We start from the raw sequence: 11,433 nt of genomic DNA, 5'->3' as shown, positions 1-11,433 counted from the left end.
ATATGCCTCCTATTATTTACAGGGTATTCCGCATTTTTTGTGCAAATGTTGCATTTTTTTCCGCGAAAAAATCGCATCGCGGAAAGAAAAGCAACATGTTCATTAAAAATGCGGAATTGCGGGGATTCTGCACACCTAGGAGTGCATTGATCTGCTTACTTCCCGCACAGGGAAGTAAGCAGATTATATGCGGTTGGTACCCAGGGTGGAGGAGAGGAGACTCTCCTCCACGGACTGGGCACCATATAATTGGTAAAAAAAAAAAAAAAAAGAATTAAAATAAAAAATTGTGATATACTCACCCTCTGATGGCCCCCGAAGTGTTCCAGCCTCTCCGGTGCATGCTTTCTCTTCCGTTCCTATAGATGCCGGTGTGGTTCAGGACCTGTGATGACGTCGCTGTCTTGTGATTGGTCGTGTGAGTCACATGAGCGGTCACACGACCAATCACAAGCCGCGACGTCATCAAAGGTCCTGAACCACACCGGCATCTATAGGAACGGACGCCGCTGAGATCGGCTGTCTGCAGAGGGTGAGTATAACCATTTTTTTTTAGTATTTTTAAACATTCTATCTTTTACTATAGATGCTGCATAAGTAGCATCTATAGTAAAAAGTTGGTCACACTTGTCAAACAGTATGTTTGACAAGTGTGACCAACTTGTCAGTCAGTTTTCCAAGCGATGCTACAGATCGCTTGGAAAACTTTAGCATTCTGCAAGCTAATTACGCTTGCAGAATGCTTAAAAAAACGCGAAAAAAACGGAAAAAAAAAAACGCAAAAAAAAAATGCGGATTTCTTGCAGAAAATTTCCGGTTTTCTTCACGTGTGCACATACCCTAAAGCTCGCCTGACAACTTTTATTGGCCCAAGATGGGGACAGAATAGCCAATTACTGTCCATCATATGTAGTTTTTCAGAGTTGTAAAGTCCAGGAATAAACAGAAAGCCACATTGATACCACTGCCAGTGTGAACGTTTTAACGTAACATTAAAACAAATGCTCAAAATGCTGGTGGAGAGTGAAGAGAGAGACTTGGAGCGGTACCTCTTCCATCTGTTTACGTACAGATAGGTACCCCAGGCATCTACAGGATTCTTCCCCTTCAAACTGGTTTATGGGAGGAGGGTCAGGGGGCCACTTGATTAAGGACTGTTGGGAGGGTGACCCCAAAACTACGGGAGTCTCAGTAGTTGAATATGTACTACGGCTTAGGGAAAGAATGCAAAAAACGGAGCAACCTGGCCCATGAGAATGTGACCTAGGCCCAAATCAACCAGAAGGTCTGGTACGACTAATGCCAGACTGAGGGCCTACAAGGAGGGGCAGAAGGTTTGGGTGTTAGTCCCTATGTTACAGAATAAATTACAGGCCACATGGGAGGGACCATACACTATACACAAGCGGCTAAATGATGTTAATTATGTGGTGACCCTAGATGAACATGCAAAGCGTCAGAAAGTATTCCATGTTAATATGTTGAAGGCTCATCCATCATGACAGAGACCTGTGTCTTACTGGTCTGTAGCCTGCCTGAAGAGGGGGAAGCTGATCTGTTACTGGATATGGGGGCTGGGACTCAGTATATGAAGTTTAACTACTTAATCTCGTATGACTTACTATCCTGTCGAGGTGACCTAGGACTTAATTCCCAGTGATGGGATAGTACATCATAGTCGATGGGCATTTAATCTCTGTGTTTGCAGTCCTTAATGGGGCCTGGACTCAACCTCCCTATAGTGCTGTTGTGAAAGGTCACTTGTCATTTGAACAGCCCAATTAAGAAGAAAAATAAAATTGGCCCTAGTGTTGTATGAATAAGGTCAGTTCTTATTTTTCACCGATAGTACTTGGACCAAAATTTTATACAGTCGTGTGAACATATCCCCTCAACCTCTAAATTTCCACTTTTAATAAAGCATAAAGTAAAAAACTGACTTAATTGTATACTATTCGTTAGGTTATTAATGTTTCCCTGCATCACTAATACTGTCTTCTAGAAACGCTGTTTACCATGTGTTAAGAGAAACCCCACATGACACTGAATATGGATTGGCTTTGCCTGCTAGAGACACTAGTGCTGTGACTTGCCAGAAGAGCTATTGGCACTTACTGCCGTATTCAATATCACAGCTTCTGAACATTTTTGTGAAATGGTAAATGGCTACTTTACCTCAGGATTAGCATTTCTCTTCTAATTTTCATACATTTTTTTTTTTGTTTTTACCCTACAATTTTTGTTTGAAGAATGGTCCAGGCAGATATGACAGCATAAAATATTTTCATTTTAACTATATAGTATATGGTAGTAAAAGTGCCTAAACACTGCAGATAGATAAAGTCACACAATTAAAAAGAAAACACCTAGTCCACATTTATTCAATGCATTATCAGTTCAACTAAAGCTATACATCACATGTAATATAGCAATCGGGAAATAAACACAAGTGGGAATTCTATGAAGAATTATGGAACATACAAAAATAAAACTTGTGGTTAGAACATAAGAGGCAGCTCCTCATCACAATGCAATAACAAAAAGTATGAAAAAAATGATCAGATCCAGAAGTCCCTGGAACTCATGCCCTATTCATTTCTTTTATGGGTGTATAATGCAGCAATTTGAAGTTTTGTTTTTTTGTTAAGGAAGTATAGTTGCAAGTAGTCTGTTTATTTGCACAATTAACTTATGAGAAGGGTCAAATGGAACTACAATTGTCTTTGTTAGAATATCGTGCTAAAAGTATCTAGAATGGGCAACTTCTGGCATGTATGTGCATTTATAGAACTCAATCAAATGGAAAGGATCATTATACAAGATGCTGGAAAATAAAAATGGGCCATGTAAACCGTGATCTTGTGAGTGCAGAGAAAATAAAAATCCATGGAATGTTAAAAAAAACAAACAAACCACGAACTCTTAAGAATAAATTTTCTTATGCTCCTTTTCAGTTACAGATCTGAGAAAACATGTTCTAAAATGTTGTCAGATGGATTCTATGAACATAATGGATGATGTAACCTTGGAATTAATACATCCTTTTTGCAGCATTCCTCTATGGATAATGAAAAGGAGAAGGATCCTAATAGGGAAGACCATTTTATTAAAAACTGAAAAGTTTCTAATGCTAATCTTGTAATTGAAGGAAAGAATATTCTTAAATCACGACTAAACTAATATCTGCATGGCTCACACTCAAATATAGAAAATTTTCTATATAAACCGCAAATAATTTATAAGTGGATGCGACTGGGAAATTTGGCAGATATAAAATAAGTGTTGTATTTTATGCAGTACAAATCGGGTTTAATATATACATAGTGGCATGTAAAAGTTTGGGCACCCCTGGTCAAAATTACTGTTGTTGTGAACAGTTAAGCAAGTTGATGAAATTATCTCTAATAGACCTAAAATTAAAGATGGCACATTTCCGTTGTATTTTAAGCAAAAAAAGTCATTTTTACAATTCCAAAAAGGAAATGGGCGGATGTAAAAGTTTTGGCACACTTGGAGATTTGTGTGCTCAGATAACTGACCAAAGGTTTCAGACCTTAATTAGCATGTTAGGTTTATGACTTGTTCACCATCATTGTTAACAAAGGCCAAATAATGCAAATTTCCCAGCTTTATAAAAACCCAGTCTCCTCTAATCTTGTGCCAAAAAACAGTAGCAGGTTCTTTAAGCAGCTGCCTAGCAATCTGAAAATGAAAGAAGCCCACAAAGCAGGAGGAGGCTATAAGAACATAGCAAAGCGTTTTCACGTTGCCCTTTCCTCAGTTTGAAATGTAATTAAGAAATTGCAGTTACCAGGAACAGTGGAGATCTGGGAGACCAAGCAAAATTTCAGCGAGAGCTGCTTGTAGGATTGCTAGGGGCAAATCAGAACCTCTGCTTAACTGCAAAAGACCTTCAGAAATATTTAGTAGACTCTGGAGTTGTGGTACATTGTTCTACTGTTCAGAGACGAATGCACAAATATGGCCTTCATGAGAGTTGTCAGGAAAAAAAAAAACACACTCCTGCATCCTAACCATAAATTTCAGCATCAGAAGTACGTAAAAGAACATCTAAAAAATCCCAATGCATTTTAGAAACAAATTCTGTGGACCGATGAGGTTAAAATAGAAAACTCTGGCCACAATGATCAAAAAGTATGAGTGGAGAAAAACAAAAAAGGGCACAGAATTTCAGGAAAAGAACATCCTGCCCACCATTAAGCACTGGGGTTGATCAATCATGCTTTGTGGTTGTTATTGCAGCCAATGGCAAGGGGAACATTTCACCGATAGAGGGAGGAATTGATTCAATTAAATTTCAACAAATTCTCAATGCAAACATAACACAATCTGATTAAAAAAAAAAAGCTTAAGTTGAAAAGAGGCTGGCTTCTTCAAATTGATAATGATCCTAAACACACATCAGAATCCACAATACACTAACTCAAAAGTCGCAAGCTGAAGGTTTTACAATGCCTGTCACAGTCCCCTCATCTGATAATTGACAATCTGTGACTAGACCTCAAAATAGCAGTGCATGCAAGACGCCCCAGGAATCTCACAGAACTGGGTGAATTTCGCAAGAAAGAATGGATAAAAATCCCTCAAACAAAAATTGAGACTCCTGGCTGGCTACAAAAAGCATTTTCAAGCTGTGATACTTCAAAAGGGGGTGCTACTAGGTACCAACCATGCAGGGTGCCCAAACTATAGCATCGACATTTTCCTTTTTTGTCATTTTTAAAATGTAAAAATATGAAAAAATAAAAATGAGATCATTTTATCTTCAGCTTGCTTAACTGTTCACAATAACAGTAATTTTGACCAGAGTTGCCCAAATTTTTACATGTCACTGTAGCACAGAGTTCGCAGTTTTGTACAGAAATGCAGTAGGGCAGCTATTGAAGTCGATAAGGCCTCTAATGTTCCTCCATACACCTTTGATTTCATGCAGAAGCTATTTCTCTCTGAAAAATATGTGTTACTCTCTATTTGTCCTTGTATGCATTGTGTGGTCAGCGCCTCTAGAATCGATGCTTGGAGAGGTGATCTCCACATACACACACATGGAATCTGACAGCCCCTGCTCTGCTGCTTGTGATCTCTATTAGATTAATGGCTCGTGCAGTCTCATACAATCCTTCCGCAATAGGATCTGGAGAAGCTTGTGTGCGGTATTGTGATTAACATAAAATAATTGCTAAAATCAGTTGTAAAGGAGATCTATGTTATCAGTAATTATTTAAAGGGGCTGGGGCAGGAATGACACTTTTATTAGGGTTGCACTTGCAGAAAATAAAAAACAAAAACTAACTTCCCTTCCCAGGTCCAATGATGCCATTCCACGAATTCCTGTTTATGTTGAAAGGTGCGGATCAGTGATGAGCTGCATCGATTGAGTCATGACGTAAAATTTACATCAAAGACTCTAAGATCGAAGCAGCAGGGTCACTGGACCCAGGGAATACAAGTATAGCACAGTTATTTTTATTTTTTTTTTTATATAAAAACACAAGCATTCCTGTGGGCCCAGAAAACGGAGTCTTAAACCACTTTAAACTCAGGGACTGTGGCTAAAGGTTGGAGAAATGCATTTCTTTATGAACACATACATATAGCATCTATATGGTGCAATATATCAGGGGAGATTTACAAATTAGGGGAACACAGAGTGAGCTAAATAGGAAATCTCTAGATATTGTAGACATCTCTCCACTACACACTGATGCACATCATGACAATTTTTGTGCAATTTGCACGAGAATGTTACTTTGTAAATGTCACCAACTGTTCTCTGTATTATTTTGCTTTGTAAATCCCATCCAAAATTTGGCTTCCATACCGACATGATTATATAAGAGCAGCATTCCTCCCTTGGGGCCACATGTGCACTTGTATTACTAATGCACTACACATTGGGTGCTGTTATAGCAACAGCCACGCGGTAACTTCTTCCTTCCTCTTTGCCAACAGGGCCATGTTCAAAACCCACAATGCCAGCAGAGATATTTTATTTCTCATGTATTACAGACGACTGAACTTGTGCATCGTATTCAAACACTAAAAAATGATTCAAAAAATATCAGAATAAAACCTGTAATGCTGCTTAAAACACCCAAAACTATTCAATCATTGCAAGGCATTGATAATCAGAGTACAAAAAAAGAACAGGTGAACCATCTCCTCCAGGACACGGGTTTCACAGGTTGGGGAAGGTATAGAAAGACAATTTCATTGTATAAGGATTTAAACTATCTGTGGAAAGAAAAAATAATAATTAGGCATCTTTACAATAATGAAACAAACATTGAGAAAAAAAAATTGCTAAAAAAATAAACTTAATTCAGTATGAAGATTTGCTCTAGAATTCTGTGACTTGCCTCGGTGGGTCTAGTCTGACCACTTTACATGTGTAAGAATTTAACATAAAAATGTGAAAAATGATGAAAAGGGATGTTCATGATTGAAAGAAAGGTCCGTTTTTTGTCAACTGCAGAATAGAGCAGGGAGATGAGAAAATCTACGGTAAGTTTAAAAAAAAACCAAAAAAAACAAAAACACTTTCTATCCTTCAACAATCTCAAGTAGATATGGATAGAGCATTATTGCATTAAAAATGTCAGGAACCACAGTGATCACATGCTGCTTGAGGCCAGAATGAAGTGATCGATCGGATCACACGAGTGAGCATTTATATAACAACAAAAAAAAAAAAGTGGGTATGGTGGTTTCCGATTTTGCCTTTTCAAACAAAACTGCTGTTTTAAAATCCGCAAAATAAAAAAGGAAATCTGCATTATTCAGTGTGAATTAAAGCTTCTGCCGGTATTCCTGCCCATTTAATCGGATTTGTTGTAGATTTTTTTCTGCAGCAAATCAGTTACCTGTTAATTTATTTTTAAAGATTTCAAAACCGAATAAAGAATGAAATTAAAAGAATTTTCCTGCAAACACCAAACAATAAGCTTGCACATTTGTTTTAGCGAATGCTGGGTTCACACGCTGGAGCCAATGTGTCGAAACCACACCGCCATAGATCTTGCAGCAGAGCTGTTTGATCACCTGTACGGTTTTGCAACTCAACAGCATTTCCCCACATTGCTATCAATCTCCATTTCAGCGTGGTTGCGACAAAAAACAAACAAACTTGTGAACCCATTCCAAGTATAGTGTAGTGTATAGTGGAAATTAGTAGTTTGCAGTCAGACACAATCCTAGATGCAATGACACGTGCAGTTACATTTCTGGCTTTATCTCACCACTAAAGTCAGTACACTGACTGAAAAGAATATATTTCCAGAGCGTTTTTACCTCTCCACACGGAGGATGTGGTTCGGTTTACATACAAGTACAGAGACTGCATGAGAAAATAGATTTTGATACTCGGCTGTTTTGAGCCTCATACTATCAGGTGTATTCCTCCATCTACACCACTCCCAAGCTGCCAGTATTGCAGGGTAAGTACAGCTACACAGTATAAATCTGAAGTCAGAGTTTTAATTCTCGCCAGCAGATAGAGATCATTCTTCACACTTCATCATGATACAAGCACACACTGGAGGTCACGACTATAAATTAGGAATGCATTATTCAGCCTAAAGAGAGAATACCATTGCTGTACCAAGAGCACCCCTCCATAATTGTCAATTTTTTTTTTTATTTTAAATTTAAATTTTATGGGCTGCAACTGATCTCTCACTTCCTCTTCATGTTCAATTTGACAGGATGTAGGGACAGTGACGCCAGCACCAATGTCACGTGTCACAACAACACCATGGGAGCCCCAGGGAGAGCGAGTGTCGACACCATGGGAATTGCACCAGCACAGGAGGAGAGTATAAGCTTTCTTATTTTATCAGGGCCGAAAGTGGGGGATGAGAAAAAGTTGTCTAAGTAATGGACAACTTCAAGTGTATGGCCATGATGCACTGAGCGCCTGTAATTGGTTCAACAGTCATTCTGTGCTGAAAGCATCCCTTTAACTTTGCTTTTCACTCGGCCACAAACATTAGATGGCTGTCAGCCGAATCATGGTTCAGTCGGTAGCCGTCTCTTCTATACACAGGAGTACGCTCACTCTGCCGAGTGTTCTGTGTTTTTTTAGGAAACTGTAGGCTAAACCTCATAATATCATCAGCAGGTTCGGATGAGAGTCTAAGGCCCCTTTCACACTTGCGTCATGTGACGTACGTCGCAATCCGTCGTTTTGGGCAAAAAAAGGATCCTGCAAATGTGCTCACCAGATGCGTTTTTTGCCTATTGACTTGTATTGCCGACGGATCGCGACGTATGGACATACGTCGCGTCCGTCGTGCACCGGATCCACCGTGTTTTGGCAGACCGTCGGCACGAAAAAAACGTTCAAGGGAACGTTTTTTCATACGTCGGATCCGCCATTTTTGACTGCGCATGCGCAGCCGGAACTCCGCCCCCTCCTCTCCAGACTTAAAAATGGGCAGCGGATGCGTTGAAAAACTGCATCCGCTGCCCCCGTCGTGCATAATTTTCACAACATGCCTTGGTACGGCATGCCGACGCATAGCGACGGACCCGTACCGACGCAAGTGTGAAAGTAGCCTAAGGCTACTTTCACACTTGCGGTTTTCAGCTCCCGTCACAATCCGTCGATTTTTGAGAATGCAGGATCCTGCAAAAAAATTTGCAGGATCTTGCATTTTCCCATACACTTGTATTAGCGACGGCTTGTGACATATGGCCATCCGTTGTGCACTGGATCCGTCGGAAAATAGCGGTCCGTCGTGCAGAGAAAACGTTCATAGGAACGTTTTTTGTGCACGTCGGAAAATCGGTCAGTGATGCATCCTGCGCTGCCCGTCGTCAGCTACAATGGAAGCATATGGAGGCAGGATCCGTCGCTGACCGTTACACACAGGAATCCAGCGACGTATCACGTTTTTCCCCTCTGTGCATGCCCGGAAGGATTTTCAAGTCTGAGAAAAAGAGTCTCAGTCTCTCTCTCTCTCTCGAGATGGATCCGCCAGTTATACCTGCGTTTCATATGTTTTTGGCCGGATCAGTCGTTGTGCGTTTTCCCGCCGGACAGAAAAAAACGTTGCTCTGGACGTTTTCTCCATCTGCCGGAAAACAAATTTTTTTACGGATCCGGCAAAAAACGGATGAATCGTTGGGACATCAGGCGCCATCTGGCGCTATTACAACTCTATGGGAAAAAAAGGATCTGGCGGGAAAAAAAACAGATCAGGTTTTTTTTTTACAAATTCACTGGATTGTGCCTGATGCAAAAAACCTGATGTGTGAAACTAGTCTTAATAGTTTGATATGCTTGGGTTTTTAGACAAAGACATTGCCTCCAATAAAGGTTTGGTATAACTACATTGCAGAACATTTAAAGACTTAGCGGCACTTACTAGGTACTCTTATTTGGTAGTGATTTAATACTATGAGTGCTTCCATCGCTTCAGCCTTTGTTGTCCAATGAAGGAGACCGGATCCATTTTTTGATGGTGCTGTAGATGACATACAGAATGAAAGCTTCAGTAGGCAGAGAAAACAAAAGCCATAAACAGGATTATAAATAAAAGCAATTTAATGGAAGGACAATACTGAGTAATAGCTTGGAACATACACTAGACTTTGCCAAATTCCCCGTCACATAAACAGGGCCATCTGGCATATAAACTGACTGTTCAGAGACCACTGATCTCTAAAATTAAAGGATTCTACAAAAAATGTAGGACTAAAGGTACAGTCACACTCAGCGACGCTGCAGCAATATAGACAACGAGCCGATCGCTGCAGCGTCGCTGTTTAGGTCGCTGTAGAGACATCAAACAGCAGCTCCAGAACGATGCAGGAGCAATCCTGTGACGTAACGGTGACTTACTTATCGTTCTCACAGGTCGTTAGCTCCATGTAAAACATTGCTGGCGTCGTTGCTTTTGCTGTCAAACACGACGATACACGCCGACCTGACGACCAAATAAAGTTCTGGACTTCTAGCTCCAACCAGCGATATCACAGCGGGATCCAGATCGCTGCTGCGTGTCAAACACAACGAGATCGCTATCCAGGACGCTGCAACGTCACGGATCGTTGTCGTTCTCATTGTAAAGTTGCTGAGAGTGAAGGTACCTTTACTTTTAGATAAAGCAAACGGAGTTGGGCAGTCTAACCAAATATATAAAAGTGTCTAATGCCATTTCATAAATATGGTGCATATTTACGCTGACTAGACTAAGATCACATAATTTGTTACTTAGCTTACTTTAGTTCACAAAGTTATGCTTTGATGTACAAGATCACAATTTATGCCATACCCCCTTGGATCCTTAATAGATGTCGAAAAGCATGTCTAAAACAGATGTACTAGCCATTTAAGGCAGACCTGGGCAAAGTCCGTCCCGCATCTGGCCCTCTGGCGGTCTCAGTCTGGCCCGCGAACCGAGACACATGGGGCGGCCACCTGCTGCACATGGGGCGCCTGGGGGGGGGGCCTGACATGCTGCACATGGGGAGGGCTGGGGGGGCGACATGCTGCACATGGGGAGGGCTGGGGGGGCAACATGCTGCACATGGGGAGGGCTGGGGGGGGCAACATGCTGCACATGGGGAGGGCTGGGGGGGGCAACATGCTGCACATGGGGAGGGCTGGGGGGGGCAACATGCTGCACATGGGGAGGGCTGGGGGGGCAACATGCTGCACATGGGGAGGGCTGGGGGGGGCAACATGCTGCACATGGGGGAGAGGCTGTGCGGGGTTCTTATCGCATATGGGGGAGGCTGTGCGGGGTTCTTGCAGTATATAAGGGGCTGTGGGGGGCTCATACGATATACAGAAGGGGCTGTACTCTGGTTCAAACGATATATAGGGGGATGTCAGCATACTTTAATTCTGCTCAATATTAAGTGATACAATATTAATATAATTATCAATAATATAATAATTATACAATGATATTAATAGAGTAGAATTAATTTCGTCCTGTTGGATCAGTCTTCCACACCAGTCATGGTCTTTCATGTTGCCCCTCGGGAAAATGAATTGCCCACCCCTGATTTAAGGTAATTTGTTGGTACAAATTACAGGAGAATCCTAGTCTTAAGTTGTTGCAGTAGAGAGAAATAAGTGATTTTAAGGCTTAAAACCATTTTTTTGTTCCTATGGTAGCTGTAACATCTATAATATAACACTGGGAGCGTCACTCTGTCCGAAGCCTTTATAGACTGCGCAAGCGCCGGCGCAATCTGGACCCCACAGAGTGAAGCTCCCAGGAGATCGCGGTATGCGTAAGCACTGAACGCACACCGCGGTCTCCAACGGAGAATCAGGGACGAGCCAGGAGGGTGAGTATGCAATATTTACCTGTCCCGTTCCAGCGATGCGCGAGCCTCCGTCCTCCACATCCTCTGCCTGCGACGTTCAGTTCAGAGGGCGCGATGACGCACTTAATG

At 41.4% G+C, this 11,433-nt stretch overlaps 1 protein-coding gene across 20 annotated transcripts in view; it reads right to left on the bottom strand.

Moving 5' to 3' along the window:
* Positions 1-2,351: 2,351 nt before the first annotated feature.
* LOC143804660 (heterogeneous nuclear ribonucleoprotein L-like) overlaps positions 2,352-11,433 on the bottom strand; it is a 160,835-nt gene continuing 151,753 nt past the window's right edge. For all 20 annotated transcript variants that reach the window (XM_077282970.1, XM_077282972.1, XM_077282973.1 and 17 more), the window contains 2 exons: positions 9,390-9,488; positions 2,352-6,255 (listed from right to left, as the gene is read on the bottom strand). In XM_077282970.1, coding sequence (XP_077139085.1) covers positions 6,200-6,255; positions 9,390-9,488 — 155 coding nt within the window. In that variant the 3' untranslated portion in view covers positions 2,352-6,199. The remainder of the gene's footprint in view (positions 6,256-9,389; positions 9,489-11,433) is intronic.

The sequence above is a fragment of the Ranitomeya variabilis genome, chromosome 2 (genome assembly GCF_051348905.1).
Source record: "Ranitomeya variabilis isolate aRanVar5 chromosome 2, aRanVar5.hap1, whole genome shotgun sequence".
Taxonomy (NCBI): Eukaryota; Metazoa; Chordata; class Amphibia; order Anura; family Dendrobatidae; genus Ranitomeya; species Ranitomeya variabilis.
Note: the sequence above shows the minus strand (reverse complement) of the source record. Positions and strands in the feature narration are given on the sequence as shown.